Raw genomic sequence first — 22208 nt, forward strand, 5'->3', positions numbered from 1 at the left:
CGATCCCAGCTCGCGCCAAGTAAGCTTTGTGATAGACAAACACCGTGTGCGTGGATTTTCTCGGGGTTTTCCCGTTTCCTCCCACTTTCTTCATTCCATCATTTCATTCATTTCTCATCATTACCGTCCCCTTTAGCCTAGCCGACATAATCGTGGGACGTAAAGCTTAAAGATATTATTTCATTTCATTTTAAGTCTATTGTAGCTGTCTCGGTTCTTCAGTGTTGTCTGTTACATGACAATATTCACTTTTCAATAAAATACTAGTACAATTTTATACTAAAGTCTGTCTTGATCATTTCCAAAATAACATTTTAAAATGATTCATCGTCCTTTAATTAAGCTGTGTAATACGGAATGATCAAAATAGAATCAATTCATGATATTGTGTATATGTAGTTCGTGAATTACAATGCTATTCATATACAACTAACGAATGTTGCTGGCGTTCTTGGTTGTTTTAAATAAAACATTTACTTTCTCCTTTCTTTAAAATTTAATAATAACACTCATAATAGCTATCAAATGTGGATTAAATGCATGAACTATATAACAGCACGGAATGGTGAACATAACTGTAACATTTAATAACTTATCTGTAACAAATCTTACTTTCATCATGAAATACAGTTAAATTAAAATTTCATTCTAAATTAAAAGGGAAGTAGCAAATTTATATAGCGTTAGTAAGAGTAAAAAAAAAAAAAAAAATAGAAATCAATGTTTTTTATTAAACACGGAAAGCATAAAGCCTCCAGCATTTTTAATGATATCTGGATTCTCAAATAACTGTAATAATGGAAATACTTGATTGGCACAAAAGTTCGTGATGAATGAAATCGCTTCCAGGAATATATGTATACCAAACAAATATCCTGAAAATCAACATGTTCTAGTTTCGTATCATTAACTAGAAGACAAAGGAAATATCGTTTTACATTTTAGGAAATATAATATCTATTTATATAATTGAAAGGTCCAGAGGAATGACCTCAGAACTCTTTTTATACGGTTTTTGTGTTTTTATTTAAAATATTCTAGGATTCTTGAAGCCTAGCTACTAACAAATGGTGCAAGGGAAATATCTGAAATCTCTTTAGATATTTGAAGAAAAAATATCCACAGAAGGGAATAACCTGATAAGAACCATAAATAATATTATATGTAAAATTTATAAAACAGTGCTTCTAAGACTCTTCCCTTGGACCCTTTAAGTAAATTCTTGATGCAATTATGAAGCCACTTTAAACATACAACCTAACAAAGGAAATTGCAGAAGGAATTCTTCCAAAGCTTATATTTAACGGTGTCATCTCAGTATTCATTTGGTGGAACTTAGTGAAAACTGCAAATTTCTCAGTGTGAAGAGGCGAAAATTTGACAGTGAATGGTGACTGAATTTATTATTATTATTTTTTAAATATTACAATCAATTACACATAGAAACTATGCAAAGTAAACGTGTTATAATTTCAGTGTTAATTCTGGCAAACAACAAATATATGCACATTTCTCAGTTAACTGTATATAAATTGTATATTACAAACTCGATTGTGCGTAAATTTATAAAGGGCAAATTACAAATGTACTTGAAACTCTTAAGTTGTCAAGTTGATTACGTATTACTATGTAAATACAACTTAATATTCTTTAAAGAAAGTGCAAGTTATTCAAAGTCCAGTATATCGAAGTCCGGATAATTGAGTGATCTTCATAAACGATATTATGAAACACCTGTTACATTTTTTCCCATATCGTGTGTTTGAAATATTGTATTCCTGAGATGTTTTCTAAAAATTGATTATATGTTCGCTTTAGTGCTACAGCTTTGTGTCTGCTTTTTAATTTAAACTAACTACCAATTCCTGTTATTCTTGTATGTTTTCACTAAAGATTGCTTCGTACTTTACAGAAATTATACCTACAGTAACATTAAATTACGTCTATGTTTTCAGGATTTTAAATCATTTCTAATTACTAATTAATACGTGTATTTTGGAAATGATATATTATGTTATTTTAGTATTTTCACACGTTACTGTTATTTAATAACAAACAATAATCTGTTGAAAAGATTCAATTAAAGTACTTTGTTTAAAAATTATGTAATTTACTGATTTTCATGTATCGTTTCACGAGTATATTACACTAAAACTAAGAGTAAATAGAGTTGAAATAGATACGTTTTTGAATATTCTGCTGAATAATAAACAATAAACCAATATACTGGGTAATGTGACAGTCAAACGACACTATTTTGATTTTAAAAAAAGGAACGAAATGAACATCAGATTGATACTAATCGGATAAGAACAGAAGACCCTACCTTTCGGGATATGTAATTGTCATGGCTGCCATTTTGAATTTAAGTTTAGTAATTTAAGCTCATAGGTCTTAATAAGGAATGTGAAGGACTTAATCTAATAAAGGAAAATGTATTCTAGATTCTACTAGATATCGCTCTTTATAAGCTAGGCATTTCTTTAATAAACGGAAACTTATTATCAAATTCGTAGCATAAACAGCATTCGTAGCATTTGTTGAGAGATACTTCGGCTCAATACGATCAGCTGATCCAGAAGGCTCAGGGTACGATGCTAAACCATGCGAACTTTTCTTGGATAACGTCGTATCTGAGGATTTTTTCCCACTTATTTTATTCTACTGATTGTTCCCTCATTATTCACGTATATTTGTCATTTGCTTCAGAGTATATCAGTGTGACAGAAAACTCAAGATGTCATTTTATTTCGTGTTTACACAGCTTTCTTGATCTGAAGTATTAAGTTAATTAAATTACGAAATTTTTCTTTTCCTAATTGATGTTGATATAAATCAACATCGTAGCCGCGCTAATGTGTCTGTTTCTGAGACATCTCCGAGATCAAGTAATACTGGTTCTGGTCATTACCTAAATGGGTGATGTTGAAGTGTGGCGTTCACCGATGATCATTTTGCAACCGAAGCTCTCTCAAGCTCACGCCGGCTCAGACTCATTATGCTCAAAGAGAGTCGTAGTCGCTCAAAGTCTGGCTTACAAACATTATTTGGAGTCGCGCTCATTGAGAGCTTGGGCTCATTATCCTCAATGTGATTCACACTCGCTCGTGTTCGAACTCACTAACATCATTGGGGTTTCCTAAGGGCTTGAGCTGACTGCCCTCAACTCGCTACACCATTGAAATCGCGCTCGCAGAGGGTTCGGGCTCACTATCTAAGGCTCACACTTGATCAAGATCAGGCTCACTAGTATCATTTGGAGTCGTGCTCATTGAGAGCTTGGGCTCGTTATTCTCAATGCGACTCACACTCACTCGTGCTCGAAGTCACTAACATCACTGGAGTTCGCTAAGAGCTCGGGCTTACTGTCCTCAATGGAGTTCATACTCGCTCCTGCTCGAAATCACCAACTTCATTCAGCTTGACTTTTCGCTCTCATGAACTAGCACTAGGTCACTTAAGTTGGAGGCAAGATTTAAGATCGTAAGTTCGAACATCTCTGCCTCAGTATTGTGAAGACAAGTAGGGAGCTATGTAATGAAAGAAGTAACTGACTCCGTCCATCAACAACGGCAATGAGATTCGTTAAGTGCTGACCCGCTGATTGACGTAAGCGCTTCGGGGCTCGATGAGTTAAGTGTAATGCCATTGATGTGTCATGTGAAATGCAGCCATGATGAATATCTCGGAAGGTAGGGTTTGCACTTTTTCCCCAATGCATTTTGTTAAATTTGCATTTTTACAATTTATTTCAATATGAATGAAAGTAGGCTCCATAAGTAGTATACTGCTTCTTATCAGCTTGTTTTCATCATTTTTCTCCGTCAAAAATATTGGTTATTTCAAAATTTTGAATAGTTATAATAATAAATTATTAGGTTGAATGCAATTGTAGATTATTCTTTTATTTTTTGAGTATTTTTCTATCTAAGAGCATTTTTAATTTTGTGTTTATATATAAATGTATTAACATGATGTCAATTTTTAGTTTTCAGCGAAGATGAACCAGATCTCAACAACGAACTGGAAATTTCAGTAAGTTTTAGTCAGTCTTCTCCAACATAATTTTTCTTCTTCAATCGTGTGTACGTAAGTTCACAATTCATATCTCTAATCTGAACTCATTTATGCATGCTCAGTGATTGAGGGCCACCGGTTTACTCGTAAGTATGTACGAATTTGAAGCGATACATTGCAAATAGCGTAAGAAAAGTTTTTCTCTATCTCTAGTGAAATCCCTTGACTATTTTCTTATTTCTTAGTGTTTGTTTCGTATTTGTAACTTCCCTTTTCTTTTTCATGTTTATAAAATAACCAGCTCAAATTCTGGGAAATTGTATGAATGTTGATGTAGTAAAAGAACTTTTTTAAATATATACGTAGGTGAATCAAATACGAATGAATCTTGATTGATTAAGCGTCGGAACGAGTAGCTGGGTGTGATTGGGCAGGTGCTGTCGGTTGGTGGGACTGCCGAGAGTCAGGAACCAGAACTGCCGGCTTGTCGCATGCTTCGTTTAGTAGCCCTCACGATGGTGTGCCAGTCTCTGTTGCAAAACGAATAACTATCAAGTTTCTCACCCAGGAAAACGTCAGATCAGTAGAAATTTACTGCAGACTGCAGGCCAAGTTCTGGAATGATGCTCTTTCGTAGGCAAGAGTGAAGGTGTGGTGCAACGAATTCAAGCAAGGCCGTGAACGTGTTGCAAAGGAAGTTCACCCCGGTTGTGCTCGCACCAATGTGACTAATGAAAACATGGCACGTGTTTGTGAGTTTATCGAACAGGATCAACGCGTCATTGTGCGTCAAATTGCGGCAGAACTTAGTGTTAGCTATGGAAGTGTCCAATCGATCATCACAAAGCAGTTGGGTTTCTGCAAAATCACAGCTCGGTGGGTTCCCAAGCTGCTGGCCGAACGAGTTCACATTGCTCGAGTACTTTACATTCGTTTTGACGTGGAAGGGGATACGTTTTTGCATCGCATCGTAACCTGTGACGAAACATGAGTGGGTGCATCATTACATCCCAGCGTCCAAGTGTACCAGCATGGAGTGGCGGAGAAGAGGCGAAGGAAACCCCCTGAAAGCCAAAGTTTGGTTATGTACGGGGAAGGTGTTAGTCACAATGCTTTAAGGACTGGAGGAGATCCTATTAATGGATTTCTTATACGAACGTCCGACCATCAACGCAACCTACTGTACTGCGGCCTCCTGGATCAAGTTAAGCTGTAGTATCGACGCGAAAGACGAGGCTGTTCCATCGCCAGGTGTTGCACCTCCTGACAACGCCAGACCCCACACAGCAGGTGTTAAGCATCTGAAATTGGTGGCAATACATTGGGAAACGCTTCCGCATCCACCAGATAGCCCAGACTTATCGCCATGCGATTTTCACTTCTTTGGACCCCTCAAAGAAGCACTTGGGGACGAACGATCTCCGACCAACGATCAACTAAAAACTTCGTGCGCAGCTGGTTGGTTACGTTGGAGAAAATGTATCCGTAAAGGTGAAGATTATGTAGAAAAATAGGTTGTAGCAGTGTCTGTGTTTCCTACAATATATATATTTTGTCTCAACACAAGACTCGTTTATATTTGATCCCCCTCGTATATATATATACTTACAATAAAAGTTTCTGCTCTTAGTCCTTCGAAAGTGTATGTGTTTCTGGATATAATTCTGCAATTACCGATTATATATATATATATATATATATATATATATATATATATATATATATATATATATATATATATATAATTGCTTATTGCACAATTCTATCCAGAAACATGTACACTTTCAAAAAAGAACTAAGCAGAAACTTTTAAACCTGAGATACCTATATTAAGAGGTAGTGAAGTCCGATTTAGAAAGCCAAAACTGACGTTGTTGGGAGCTGATGTGCTGATCATGCATTACCCAGTTTAACCGTACCATTTGGTTGGTCTTAATCTTTGATGGAGTTGTAACATCAGGAAGTTTAGTTTAGTTATTTAGTTCATTTTTCAAACAGAAATCTTAGACTACGTTGTGAAGGAATAAATAGTTGACTTGAATATGATTTATAAAGGTAACTAAGAAAGTTCTGTCTCTTTTTGTGGAGATCTGTTCAATTGGCTCTCACACCGTGAGTTGAATGCGAATGGAGATAAGGCGAAGGTGTGGATATATCCAACATACTACCTCGTTTTGGCAGTTCACTTATACAGTGAACTTGCGTAAGGACAGAGTGAACGTGGGACCTCCACAGAGCGTCATAAGGACGTGTATGCTGTACGACTTCAAACTGGGATCAAACGCCGCTGCAGCAGGGTGGAAGATATACCAGACCTTTGGTGAGGGTGTTGTGACTACGTGGACAGTACAGCTGTGGTTTAATAAGTTTTAGAACCGTGACGAAACACTCGAAGACGCATCACGTGCCGGGAGACTAACACATTTACAAAATGAAAATCTTCAGGCACCGATTGAGGCGAACAGTGACCAGACGTGTGAAGAACTAGGGCTACAATTCAGCGTGAGTGGAGAAACCATTCGACACAACCGCCATCAACTTGGGATGCACTACAAGTTGAGTCGATGGGTTCCACATGATTTGACTCCGGGCCAGAAGGAAACGCGAGCAGGCACCTATGTTTCTTTGCTGTCTCTCTCTGAGGAAGGAGCCATTTCTGGACAGCATATTGACATGTGATGAGAAATGGGTCCTGTACGAAGCTCCACGGCGTTGTCATCATTGGTTATTAGCCCATCAACCGGTTCCAAAACATCCGAAACCAGCACTGTACCAGAAGAAGATACTTCTGTGTATTGGGTGGATTGCTCGTGGTATCGTGCATCGGAAACTGCTACCAGCTGCATCAATGCATCAGTGCAGCTGTGTACTGTCAGCAGTTGAGTTGTGTTCAAGAAAAACTCAAAACTCTGGAGCCAGTACTTCTGAACCGCAGAGAAATCCTCCTGTTACAGGACAACGCTAAACCCCACGTGACTAGGATGACCCAGGACACCATTCTACTCCTTGAAAGAGAAACACTATTGCATCCGCCATTCTCCCTGGGCATTCCACCGTCCGATTATCACCTGTTCCATTCCTTGGACAATCATCTGAGAGGACGCCAGTTCAAATCCCTAATACAGGTGCAAAATGCACTTGATTCCTTCTTCGCTTCACAGCCCACCAACTTCTACCGCGATGGAATCCATTGCTTCCCAGAACGTTGGCAGAAGGTTGTCGACGCTGATGGGTACTATTTTTGATCTTCCAGGTACGTCTTACGAGGGAACCTATCCAAGTGTAACTCTGACTTCGAGTCGAAACTATGGTCGTTGGATACCTTGTCCCAAAAGAGCATAACACGATAAGGGATACATCCTCGATCGCAACCATTGCAGAGATATAAGCGTGAAAAGTTAAAAATTGAGCTCCATACTATACATTACAAAGTCAAATTCCGGGTCAGATTTTTCGGAAACGGTCTAGTAAGGAAACTCAGCGCATACATATCAAATTAGTGTGGAGAGCACAGCACCTTTTGCATGGAAAATTTGTGTCCCTGGGCACTCGCAGGGTCCCAGGTGGGGTCCAACTCAAAATTTGCAAACGGAACCGGGGGTCAAGTAGCATATTGTATGAAAGCCATTGTTAAATAAAAGAAGATAGAACAAATCTCAACTCTCTACGATAAGGAAATTTCATAGTGCAATCTGTGAATTTGGGGTCCCGATGCGCGAAGCATATACCGTTGCCTTTTGACCTTCTCACTCTCCACGACGATTGCGATTGACAATGTATCCTTTCTCTTCTAGGACACGCAATCCAATGGTCATGGTTATTCTATGGTCCATTGGTCATTTGAAGTCACACTTATACTTGGATAAGGTCCGTTGTGCGACTCTGTGAGAGAAATTGCAGCAATTTGCTATACTTCAATACCTTACACTTTTAAACGTGTTTTTCTGTTTTGTTATTGTCGCAACTTAACGGATTTAGAAGCGCGGCCATAGATTTTCTGATATAGGTTGTATTGACATTTTGACCAGTTGCCCGTTTGCACAGGGTTATCGTAGAGAGTTGAGATTTGTTCTATCTTCTTTTATTTAACAATAGCTTTCATACAATATGCTACTTGACCCCCGGTTCCGTTTGCAAATTTTGAGTTGGACCCCGCCTGGGACCCTGCGAGTGCCCAGGGACACAAATTTTTCATGCAAAAGGTGCTGTGCTCCCCACACTAATTTGATATGTATTCGCTGAGTTTCCTTACTCGACCGTTTCCGAAAAATCTGACCCGGAATCTGACTTTGTAATGTATAGTATGGAGCTCAATTTTTAACTTTTCACGCTTATATCTCCGCAACGGTTGCGATCGAGGATGTATCCCTTTTCGTGTTACGTTCTTTTGGGACAAGGTATCCAACGGCCATAGTCTCGACTCGAAGTCAGAGTTACACTTGGATAGGTTCCCTCGTTAGTCGACATATCGATGTTCGAAGGTGGTGGATGAAGAAGCGACAGAACTTTCTTGGTTCCCTTTATACGTAAATATGTATATTTGACATATTTCATAGTATATTAACATATTATTTGGCAGTTATCTCTGTACTTTAGTTCTTTTTTAATTTTTCTCTCGTTATGTTGCGTTTTTATGTTCTAATTAGATTTATTCAGTATTTTTCTTTACAAACATTACATGAGTGTTGCTTCAAATATCCGCAATATCTTATAGGTTACTTCTTAAGTAATTACTTATCGATTGTATGGAATCTGTTATCATATAACGAATTACTCACCTATTGATATTCCTCAAATAGTTATTTTTCCAATATTTCCAGTGTTACCTTCGGGCACTCCTCTTCAGTTACAAACACTTGCTTAAGTTCTGTTTAACGATAAGATTTTCACATAATTTTTGTATCAAAATCAATTTTTTCTTTCTTTTCTTTTGAAGAATGAGTACTGGATTTTAATTAGTAGTCAATTGGAATAGCCTACAATTTTACTGGAAACGAAATGTGACCAGAAGTACTAATTAAATTTTCGTATTCGTTTTTTAAAAAAAAGTATTCACTCTTGTTATAAAAATAATATGAAGATTTTATTTTGAAAAAGAATTTAAATCTCTTCTATTGGAAAATCTCTAGAAGAGTTGAATGTTAGAATCATCAATTTTGGTTTCAGTGCCTTTAACCTTGTCTACCCTGAGTTGTACATGTGAAATGGCTTTGTGCATTGTTTCGTCAGTATGTATAAGGACTAGAAAGTCTTTATTGTTTGTAACTTGACTTTCATTAAACTTGACTTTAGACTTACCCAAACTTTGATTTGACTCGGTGCCTAAACTTGTCAGTTTTTTAAAGTTTTCTTTGAAATTATCTTATAAATAATATCACATAGTACATTTTTACCTTTTCTATTTAAATGAGGTCCATATTAGAAGATTCTTACCTATTATGTTAAATCAGGTAAAGCAATTATGTTTTATGATATGTACAAGGTTTCAAGAATGCCTTCCATGTGTCGCAGTGTATACGAGTTACTGTATCTGCAGTATGATTTTATGTTGTGAGTCACCTTTTTTGCCTGAGAATTGGGCCGAAACATGTATTTTTCTTTATTTCTTTTGGTAAGGTAGTAAAGTAAGCTACAATTGAGTAAAATAAGGTAAGTAAAAATAAGCATTACATACTTTCGGTTAAAATTAGCGTTTATGTTGATTTCAATTGAATATTATTATTATTATTATTACTATTCTTTGTTGAATTTGAGTTTAACGAACGTTTCAGCACCGCAGCCATATAAGTCGTGGATATACAGCTTAAAGTGTGATCTGAATCCATGAACTTCAACCGGCAATCGAATTCAGGTCTTCCATACCGAATATTATTATTGTTTCAAAATTTGAATCTTCCGAAACTTTTTTCTTTCAATTTGTCTAAAATGTTAATAATAAGTACTTCGCTGTATATTATATATATAAAATATTTTGTTAATCTTACAGAATTTTACCTTTCATCACTATAGATAGGCTAGCTTATTTTTTGTTTAGTTATCTATTGAAAGAAAGGTCTTTTAACTTAGTGATAATTTAATTATATAAATAACTGCAATATTAAGCTGTGAATCAAGTTATAATAAACTCGCAATCTATTCTTTTGTGTGCTTTTGACATAGTTTAAATATTTTTTACAGTCGTAACTAAACTTACAATTATGAAGGTATTCTTCTTCTCTATAGGTATCACTTAAAGTTCGTGAATGTATGTTGAATAAAGATTAATAAATATATGTTTATGAAACTGTTTGGTTAGTATGTGTGAGAAAAGGAATCGCTAAGCAGACATGGAGAGAAAGTTCTTACCAGAAAACAGTTGAAAACATGATATCTGTCAACACTAAGGAAGGCACGCAACAAATACTTTCGCTAAATATTTCATCGGATAAAGAGAGGAAAAGTGGCGAAGTAGGAGGAAAATAAGAACTCAAAGGTAGCTCTGAAGTGTTATTTTTTTCTTTTTCTTTTACTTCCTACTGACTGCTTCCATGATAAGAAAAGAAATAGGAACTGAACGCTTCACGGCTACTTTTCAGTTTTTATTTTCTCTTTTCGTCCTATTTCACATTTCTTCCTTCTTTATCGAATGAAATATTTAGCGAAAATATTTGTCGTATATCTTGTTTAAGTATTGTGTGATAAGATACCAAGCAGAAAGTTAGGAACTTCCCTCTAGAACTTACGTTAGTCCTTTCCTATTGTTATAGTTGGCGTTCCATTGGTAACATGTGACTGAATGATCCATCGTCATGAGTTGATTTTGAGTTTAACGTTCCTTTCAGCAGCGAGGCTATATGAGACGGGACCTACTGATAAACGTGGAATCCGAACCACATGAGCTCCTGCCAGGAATCGAACCCGGGTCTCCTGGATCCATCGTCATGACATAACTATTACAGTGCACGTGGATGTGTGTATTAGCCTGTTATATGCAAAAAGCTCGTCAAGATGGTTTGAAGCAAAGATGTAATAGATTACCCATTGTGTTTGGGCATATCCATGGGCATACAGTAAATGAAGTTGCCCGATATGTCGATATATTAAAGCGGCATATTTACCATATTTACAAAGAATAGTATAATACTCGTGTGAACACCAACTGGCGTCAGAACTGTGGTTGCGAAGAGATCCTAGTCTCTAGAGGGGCTGCCGACGAATTTCAAGCTTGGTCAAAAAAAAAAAAAAAAAATCAATTTCAAACCCGACATGAATTGCTAAAGTCCGTAAATGCACGTCTATGCCAATCAATTTCCGAAAGAATATTGCAAAGGGAATTTAATACACACATGGAATTGGACTACGAAAGAGCCCATTCTCACAGAGCCCATAAAGCAGCACATCTTCAATGAGCTCAACAACATAGATGCTGTACTGTAGTGGACTGAAATCGTGTAGTATTGTCCGACGAGTCACCTGTTTCTTTCACACACGTCTTCAATGAGTTGCAGGATAGAGGTACTGGGGTGTAGCGCGTTGGAATCGTTTAGTATGGTCATTTTGTCTTTTGCACGTTTCCAATGGGCTCAAAGGCACAGACATCGGACTGTAGAGTACTGAAAACATGCTATAATGCGACGAGTGTACCGAAACGTAATGAAGCATTTCACTTGATGTGTATAGATGTGGTTCGAGGTAGAGAAGGTTTATTATTATTATTATTATTATTATTATTATTATTATTATTATTATTATTATTATTATTATTATTATTATTATTATTATTATTATTATCATTATTATTATTATTATTATTATTATTATTATTATTATTATCATTATTATTATTATTATTATTATTATTATTATTATTATTATTATTATTATTATTATTATTATTATTATTATTATTAGAGACTTTGGTCCACTTATACAGGCGAATGTGAACATTAACAAGCATATGTATTTGGACATTCTCAATGACTAAACCATTTTGCCAAAATCTTCATGGAGACTACGGAATGAATACTTGGACTGAATTCAAAGCGTTTGTAAATGGATTGAAGAACATTCAGGCAGGCTGCTGCACCTGGCCAGGTCAGGCCCAAGAATAAAATGCAATTAAAAGACTGTAGGTCTCTTTGAAGCAACGGGTGAGCGCAGAATAACGATTCCCGTATTTTGCTGAAACTACGTCAATTTACTGATGAGCGAGTGGATCAGCGATTAGCCTGCAACACCTCATGGAGTCACTTCCACGCAGTTTGTGAGGTCGGGGGGAGCAGTCGTTCCTTTTATAACAGAAAGTTTCTGTAGAAGTGATAACATTTTGTCCGGTTAGCTTATAATGCTTTCGCTGTATTAGCATAAGTTATTGTATGCATACTTACTTCTGTGGATCAAAACAAACTTAAGAAATACGCATGTTAGGTATACTTGATATTAATAAGACTTTCAAAGCAGTCAATTTCAATTTCTTCTAACCGCATTATTTGATTTTCACAGACAGCAGAGACCGTGGAGGCAATTGTAGCACAGCTAATGGAAAAACAGCGGCAGGCTCGTCAAGCAACTCTAAATAAACAACTTGAATGTGGTTGTCCAGATTCTACGTGTGCTGATGGCAAGACATGTGCTCACCCAATGCGACGCATTTCTGCCGCGAAACGAGACACACCATCAACAACTACAGCTACCAGTACACATCAACCGGTCGTCAATATGGCTGCTCTCAATGAGAACAACAACCAGGTAAGTAAACCAACCGTTCAAAGTTAGTGGGAAGTTATTTACCGATTGCACTTGTCTCTTAAGAGAGAGCAGAAGTAATAAGAGCTTCGTTTAGCATGGGCAATTAATACTTTTTGTTACACCTTTTTTTTTCTTTTTTTTTTTAACAAGAAAGATGGCACAATAGTTTAATGTATAAGTCAGATAATTTTTTACAGCTAAACAGATGGCTTCATGGATATATTAAGATTACAATTTATTATACTAATAATTAATTTCCTTATGGAGTTTTCGATTCTTAATATAACAAATTACAATTTTAATATGCCCATAAAGCTTCCATTGGTACAGTTGCGTTGATTTATCTGTTGTTTACATTGAACTATTGTGCTATCTTTTCCAAAAAGAAACTTCATGGCCATATATATACAAAAGTTTGTCAATATTTTGGAAATAGATTCATTGCATGAAAATAAGAAAAAAATTCATATGAACCTGTGATCGGAAGTGCATAGTTTCATAGTTAATAGGGTGCTGAAAACGTGAAAAAATAAACTTTATATGTCCATAGTTCCACTACTATAGGACTGATCGTAGTCGGGTCAAGACATCATTAAGGAACTAGTATGTGAACTATCCAAATATCCATCTTTCAAAACCTCCGGTATTTGCACAATCATTTTGAGAGAGGTTGTTTGGAAGTACTTGATCTCTCTAAAAATTAGTGTTCGAGTACTGGAGCATTCTTAAACATGAATATTTGGATACTTCACATACCAGTTCCTCAGTGCTGTCTTGACTCGACTATGATCAGTCCTATAGTAGTGGAACTATGAACTTTTAAATTTCACTTGTTTCACGTTTTCGGCACCCTATAACTGTGAAAGTATCCACTTTTGAGCACAGGTCCATATAAACTTCAGAATGATGAAATTTGGCATGATTGTAGCCTTCCGAGACTAACCGAGAAGAAAATTGCCAAAAGTGAATTTTTTTTAAGGGGCCTAAAGGGGGTAAAGAAATACCCATGTTATTTAAATAGGGGTTTTCTCGAGATACAAGATCTTATCTTTTAGATAGTTGAAATACGAGAAGAAACTTCAAATTCGGTAGATCTGTGAGTTTAAGAGTTGCGAGGCCCTACGCGGAGTAAACGCGGGGGTCTGGGACGAAGATTTGGGCCAAATTCAGGAAATGTTAAGAGCAAATTCACAAAATTCACTCTTCGTGCAAAGGCTGATACATAAGAGACGCATCTGCCCCGAACTCTGTGATAATCTCTCTCCTTTTCTTTTCTTTTCTTTTCTTTTCTTTCTTTCTTTTTTTTTTTTTTTTGTTTATCTCATCTCTCTTTTCGTTTTGTATACCCAAGTGCTAGGGTTGGGGCTTTTATGACCTGAGTCCTGAAATGCTTATCTCAGGTCTTAGTTTTCTTCTTCTTATGCGTATCCTTTATTCTGGAAATAAAAGAAAAACATTTTTAATATATACATGATAACATAGATACAACACAATTTACAAACACACAGTACTCATAATACTACAATTACAACATGACCAACATAGGTGATCTCACCTGTATGAATTTTCTATAAATTGAATTTAACTTTTCTATTTTCATTTCATTTCATTTATTCTTTTTTTTCTAGTTCATTACCTGTATGACTTAGGTTTCTCACCTTAAACCTTATTCTATTATAGTTATTAATAACACTTGGTTTTCACCTGTATTACTGTATCTATAGACTTCCTAATTTTGGCGGTCCTCCGCATTCAGTTTTTATCTACTTTTTTACACGGTCCTCCGCACTTCATATTTCTACTTTAGATCACCATGAAACACTGAAATACTACAACTACACCATTACATTTCCCTTACTACACTACACTGATAACACACAAAACAGACACACACACACACACACACACAAAACACCAAGGACTTGGTTATTAGACTAAGATTGTTTTGGCTATATTTATGATCTTCCCTAGACATGCAGAAATTTTATCTTCTTCTTCTTCTTGCCAAGTCAAGGCTTATTTGTACTCTGTTTACACACAGACTGCTAAGCTACACAGACTGCTAAGCTTTAGTCTTTTTTCTTTGTTTCTTATTATTTCCCGTATTCCATTTAGTTCAAAATCGTTTCTTAGATATGCTCTTATATTGTGGTCATCTTCGAACAAAGTAATGTTCTCACAGTAAAAGGTTATGTGATCGGGTGTTTGGATATTTCCACAATCACATACGTCATTATCTAAAAGTCCTAATTTATAAAATGTAGTTTTGAATGGTCCATGTCCGGTTAAAAATTGTGTCATGTGTTTATTAAAATGAAGATCTCCCATTTCTAGTCTTTGGTCAATGTTAGGAAAAATATTAAATAATCTTCGGGCTTTGGTGCTATTTGTCCAAGTTTCCTGCCATTTCCTCCTTATATAATTGTCCATTTCCTCCCTCGTGAGAATTCTGTGTTTAAATATTCTTTCCACTTTTACTAGGTTGCCCTTTTGCAGCCAATATCGACCTGCTTGTCTCAGTATCGATAGATATAAGGGTTCTATGCCTAAAAGAACTTGTAGGGCTTCCACAGGTGTAGTACCCATTGCCCCGGTCATTCTTATTAAAATACTTCTTTGAATACTATCTACCTTTGTTCTTATTTTAACATTTTCTAGTAGTCTGTGGCTCCAAGAACTTGAGCCATAAGCAGCGATTGTTACAAATATTGCCTTGTAATATGTTAGACAATGCCTTGCCGACAGTCTAAAGTCTCTTGCCATTATATAAAAAATTTTATTTGCAATTCCGATTATCTTCTCTTTTTGTTTGTTTATATGGACTGCAAAGTTCAGCAACTGATCTAACCATATGCCAAGATATTTAAAAATTTCTACTCTGGAAATGGACTTAATGCCAATTTTTATAATAGGATTTCTTTTCAATTTCCCATTAACTAACATGTATTTTGTTTTGTCAGGAGATATATTTAATTTTGTAAATTTACACCAATCCAACAATTTTTCCATAACTAGGTTTGATCTTGCTTCCAATTCCGTTCGGCTTTTTCCATTTATGATTAACGCTATGTCGTCTGCGTAAGCCAGTTATTTCTTCTAAGTTATTTATGCTTTTTAATCCTGGTTGCAACATGATGTCCCAGAGCAGAGGTCCCAATATAGATCCTTGTGGACATCCCTTTGTTATGTTTTTTCTTATTTCCATATTAGAAGCTGAATAAGTTACTTCTCTGTCTGTGCAGTAACTTTTGACTAACCGTAGAATACCTGCGTCAATCTGTAGGTTCTGCAATTCTTTAAACATGGCCGGCCACCATAAGTTATCAAAAGCGCCAGCAATATCGACAAAAATTACGAGAGTGTACTTTCCTCCTATACCTTTAGCTCTTTCTATTAGATCCAAAAGTCTCTTTTTTGCGTCTGTCGTTCCCTTATTTTTTCTAAAACCGAACTGTAGTTTACACTTGTTTAAGTCCCCTCGCTTAGCATTTATTCGTTTAGCTATTATTTTTTCTAGTATTTTGCCTAAAATGTCCAAGAGGCATATTGGTCTATATGACTTGGGAGAGGTAATCGTACCAGCTTTTTGTTTCTGCAATATGATTAATTTGGCTTTCTTCCAGTTTCTTGGGAATGAACCTAATTCAATACATTTGTTATATAACCTGATCAAATATGGCACCCAACTTTGTCTGCAATTTTTATAAATTTCGGATTTCAAGCCATCTGGTCCTGGCGCTTTGTTACTTTTTAAATCCTTTATAATTTCCTCTATCTCCTCATTATTAGTTTTTATTTCTTCTAGATTTGGGAGTTCACCTGGATCATAGTTGATATAGTTTTCCCTGTCCTTCTTGTTTTCATCATTGTCTGTTGATGGGTCGTCATTGGGGAGTAACGTATCTATTATGTATTCCATTGTTTCTTTCATATCGTTTGTGTATGTTTCGTTGTGTTTTTTTCATAGTAGACAGCACCAAGGACGGTTGTACTTTATCTGTTATTATTTTATAAGGCATGCCCCATGGGTCCATGCTTAGTTTTTCCCTGGCAAAATTTGACCATGCCTTATTTTTGTCTATTTTAAGTTTTTATTTATATTCATTTTTAATTTCAAGATATTGATTTAATCTTATATCCTTTAAATATGGATCTTGTGCCCTTTGGTACTGTCGTCTCTTTGCTCTTAATTTCCTTTTTAACACTTGTAGACCTAAATTCCAAAAATAGGTTGTACCATTTGACCTGTTTTTACTCCTTTTCTTTATTGATTTTTTAACTGCTTCCAACGTTGAATTACCTATTTCTTTTATTCTGTCATTTAGTTCATTTTCATTAACACCGTTTAAGTCTGGTAAACGAATTTCTTTATTTAACTTTTCCCAATCGATCCATTTTATCTTGTAAGGTATACCATGCCCATCAAGTCTTCTAATGCTGTTGTCCGGTTTAACTATATCAAATCTTATTATTTGGTGGTCACTCGTTGTTTCACTGTCTAATACCTTCCAGTTAACGATGGCCTCTATAAAGTTTGTAGACGCAAGTGTTACATCAATGTTCGTCTCGTTTCCATTCCTGTTTCTGTATGTCGGTGGATTATTAGGCTGATTTATTATAATTAAATTTAGTTCGTTTATCATGTTTTCCAACTTTTCTCCTCTTTCATCCAACACGTTGGAATTCCAAGAAGTTGATTTAGCGTTTGCATCTGCACATATTAACAGTCTTTTTTCTGAGTATGTATTACAAATTGACATTATGTTTTCTATATATGGTTCTATGGGATGTGAATACTGAAAGTAAGAATTTACCAATAAAAAATCTATTAAACCAAATTTTATTTGTATACAATTTGTCCATTTATTTGAAAAATGTACAATATTTAAAATTTGTAGTTCATTGTTTAAAACTATTATTGAAGCAAGTGCTTGTCTATCTTCTCTTATTATTCTATAATTAAAATTTGGAGTTTCAAACTCGTCATTTTTAAAATAGGGTTCCTGTAGACATAAGATATCAATTTTCCACTCTATACTTGTTTGAATAATTTCTTCCATAACGACCTCTGACCGCATCGTGTTTAGTTGTAAAATTCTCAGGTTATTATCCATAAAACTTAAATATGGTAGGTTTTAACCCAGCAATTGGGCCAGTCATTTTTGTGATTGTATATAATGCGGCCGTAGAGTCGTACAAAATGTATATAAACTCTATTCAAGTCTAAATTTAAATTCCTTCTTGCATAAGCCATGTCCACAAGCTCTAGAAGTTGTCTTGGATTTGTAGGCAAGTTATTGAGACTTAATTCCATTTCATCCTCGTCTTGTGAGAAAGGAAAGACTATCTGATTTCCATTTTCCTTCAGATTGCGAATTATATGTCTCAAGGCTAATCTTAAAATTGCAGACTGCTCTAACCTGGAGAGTTTTAATGTTAACTCAAAGTTATCATATATATTTGCAGGATCAGTGTTATTTGTTCCGTTAATCCTCTCTAATCCATCTTGTTTTGAAGATTGTCTACAGCTGCTGCTGTTTTGAGCTTCTTCCATCTTCATGATTGTTTTCTGGGCTTCTCGTTCTTCGTGTTTAGAGTTTCCAGAATCCAACGTAGTATTACGACTGACTTTATTCGTGTTCTTTTTCTTCCAATTTCTCTTTAAAATTCCCAAAATTCCGGGATGTTTATTTTCTGTGATGTCAGAGAGTTTCTTCCTTTCACCTCCCTGAAGATCGCTAAGATTTTTATTCTTATCCTGGTTTGTGCCTTCCGCTTCAGCAGCTTCTAGTGATTTATTATTCTCATTTTCCACGATTCTTACCTTGTTTATTTGTTGTTCCTTGTTCTCATATGTACCCTCTTTGAGATCTTCTATACTAGTTATTTGTGTGGAGACATCTTTACTCTTCTTCATTGTTATCTTAAAAGTATGATTCTCCAGCAATTCACTGGTCTCTTCTCGTAATGTAGTATCTGGTTTTCTTAGTTTATAATCAAACTTTCTCAGCTGCCAATCCACTTCAACATATATATGAGTATTATCTGTTATCATTTTAAAAACGAACTTTTGACTCTCAAAACAATAATAATCTTGAAAAACATTATACATAAGAGACGCGAGGCCTTAGGCCAAGCAAACGCGGTGGACTGGGGCGGGAGTGTTATATATATGTTTAAAGCCCATGTTAAATCTACGCTCTTAATCAATAGTATCTGTATCCACTTCCGCTTCCTCTTAAGTACTTTTAATGATGATTGCAGTGAACTGAAGTTATATAATCGATTATATAAAAATAAGCAATCGACTTAACATAAATCTTCCATGGTTCCATAGTCATAAGATGTATGTTGGCCATAAATGCTCAAATTGAGTTTATTTAAAGATGTGAAATAATTTACAAAATTATTTTAAGCGTTCATAGCATCATGATGTGCAAACTTATATCGTGAATGTTTTTATTCAACGATAAATAATGAAATGAAAATGGTTTTAAGGTGCAAGAATAGCACACTATGTCCATTAATGAGTCAATGTTTAAATTTCCGCTTATAACTATGTATTTAATACTGTGTTCATGATTTACAGTTACTTTATGAACCAAGCAAAGAATTTTGATACAAATTCTTTTTACGTAATACCAATGTTTTTTAGTAATTTATCCATACGTCTCCCTAGCATATTTTTGAAATTCAAATTGAAACTATAAAGTTTGGTTTATCTTTCCCTTTTCATATGATTTGTATAAATACTTCGAACTAAGTAAACCAGTTTGTCATTATATTATTGATTTTATTATTATTGTTGTTATTATTAGGACTATAATAATAATAATAATAATAATAATAATAATAATAATAATAATAATAATAATAATAATAATAATAATAATAATAATTAATAATAATAATAATTAATAATAATAATACCGTCTTTCACTGTACTGTACTCTAGTTCTATAGAAAGTTGGGATGAAAATATAACTTTTATTTTCCTATTGAAGGTACCCAAACATTTGGTTGTTTTGTTTAATTTGTAATTTTTATTTTCAGGTCGGCATAGGAGTGATGAAATTTTATAATAGAGAAAAATAAAACGAAAATTTTGACTAGTAACGTTTAATTATCCCTATATTTAGTAAATGAGTGTTTTCTTGCCTGTTTGTCCGTGTGTGTAACGGATTCAGTTCACAAATCATAATTAAGATCTAGAATTTTTAGGAGATTTTGTAGAGTTTTGATTTTCACCTTTAACCATGGTAATGTAGTGCTAAAAGTGTGTATATTTTGTACGACTCCAATACGATATTTTGATCATTTTTGATAATTGATAGTAAATGATACCGTAATAGCAACTCATAAGATTCTAATTGTGGAGGCATGAACAACTACATTTTTTACTTGATTTAGCCGTCGATAGCATTCGATTTTTTTTTCTTGAATAAAATTGCAATGCGACAAAATTATTTACAGTGCCAAAGAAGATATTAAGAGTAATGTTCTATAATCTACCACTTAAAACACTCTTCAAACTATTGTTTCAACATCGAAATATTTTCCAAACACTTTCCAAATAATATCTTTTATATATATGAATAAAGGAAATTGTGAATTAAATTCTGACTACATCTTATCATCAATACAACGTTGAAATCAATATCATCAATACAATTATGAACTGTATACCATATATGTACACATTTTCAAGTTAACAATAGCTCAAAACTTTAAATACCACATAAGAATAATATTACACATTCTCTCAGAAATACGTAATTTACAGTTTTAAAACAGATCGAATTATTGTTAGAAAATCACTTGTTTTATAGAACATATTATCTTCAATCATATCTTCAATTTGGTAAGAGAAAAATATGCAATACAAAATTGAAGTAACCGAGAATATTACAGAATCACATTGTAAACACGAAGTGTATCCAGAAGTTATGTATTGTTATTACAGTGTTAATATTTTGTTAGTATTCTAATTATGAAACTACATTGTTATATAAACATATCCTTTTTTCAGTATTATGTGTGTTCTGACGAAGCCATGAACTTTAAATGCAGAAACATACATAAATCAGTAAATTGTCAGCTTCTCTTGCTAAAATCCAGAAAAAATCATTTACAGACGAGAGTGAGTTCCATCCTCAGTTTAGTAATATGATTTTGTTCACATTTAATATGTCAGTATGTCTATTCCTTTCAATAAAATTACAGAAAGATCTTATTCTTTATTGTTTTCATTCCTTATTTAGGAAATCATCAATATATATATATATGTTTTCTTTAGAGATTAATTTTAATCTGATAACCAATCGTTGTTAACCTCAAATATTAATTACTGAAACTATACAATTATACTGCTATAATTTAATATAATAATAATAATAACAATAATAATGGATAACGAATTTTATTAATGTGCTGAGAACAACTAAAAGCAAAAATAAAGCACTTGGTCGTATAATGCAGTGATACAAATATCAAACTATACAATAGAGTAACATCAGAAAACGATAGAAAATGTTGTGCCATTTTATTATGAAATGAGTGAATTAAAATTATCTATTGCATATCTATAATAAATTATTATTATTATTATTATTATTATTATTATTATTATTATTATGTTACTATTTGTATTGTGTCAAAAGTTATTTCAAACTGATTTTAGCTCATCTACTGTTATCTCTTAGAAACATAAAAACTGTTTTTCCAAGAATTTCAGATTTCAAGGGGGACCACTGCACCCTTGCCTTCCTATTTGCAAGTGTATGATCATAGTCTTAAAAAATAAAAATGCACCTTTCATGTGTATTACATTGTAAATAGACCTTCTTCTCAGGGATATTGGACTGATTGGGTAGTAGTTACAAAGTTTAGTAACATTGTGACTGACAGCTATCATCGTCGGTGAAGGGGTGAAGTGGTGTATCTTGATTTTTATATTTTTACAGAAGAGTGATTTAAATTTTCACGTTTGACGATATAGCGTGCTACTCATTTCAAGATACGCCATTTTGAGAAAGTTTGTATTTCTGTTAATGTAAGGAATTCAGCTGTGAATGGTTTATGGTTGATAGAGCAGGATAAACAAGGCTAACGATTTACCGAGTTACACCACTTCGCACCTTCACCGACGACATGAGCTGCTAGTGAAATGGGTAGGATAGTTTGATAATGAGTAGTGTTATGTTTCTAACTAGGGAATATATAATAGAAGAACATTTAATTTGTAAGAGATTTAAACAAATCACTAAAGTCCTAGACTAAAATCTAATGTAGGGCTGTGTTTAGAGATACACGTTGTATTTGGGAAGGTAACACTTTTCTGTACAGTTTCGTTGCTCTCTGGCAATTTTATCAGTACCATCAACTCCGCTGCTAGACTGGTAACATTTAGGTGCGTTCCTTCCTTTCCTCTTTTCTGCTTGATATAGTTAATTCAATTTTACTTG

At 34.5% G+C, this 22208-nt stretch overlaps 1 protein-coding gene across 1 annotated transcript in view; it reads left to right on the top strand.

Annotated features, from left to right (window-relative positions):
- Camta (Calmodulin-binding transcription activator) overlaps positions 1-22208 on the top strand; it is a 1249189-nt gene that overhangs the window by 1142920 nt on the left and 84061 nt on the right. Inside the window, exons 9-10 of the mRNA XM_081739735.1 lie at positions 3989-4035; positions 12499-12744. Coding sequence (XP_081595861.1) covers positions 3989-4035; positions 12499-12744 — 293 coding nt within the window. The remainder of the gene's footprint in view (positions 1-3988; positions 4036-12498; positions 12745-22208) is intronic.

The sequence above is a fragment of the Thermobia domestica genome, chromosome 15, assembly GCF_964235325.1.
Source record: "Thermobia domestica chromosome 15, izTheDome1.hap1.1, whole genome shotgun sequence".
Lineage (NCBI taxonomy): Eukaryota > Metazoa > Arthropoda > Insecta > Zygentoma > Lepismatidae > Thermobia > Thermobia domestica.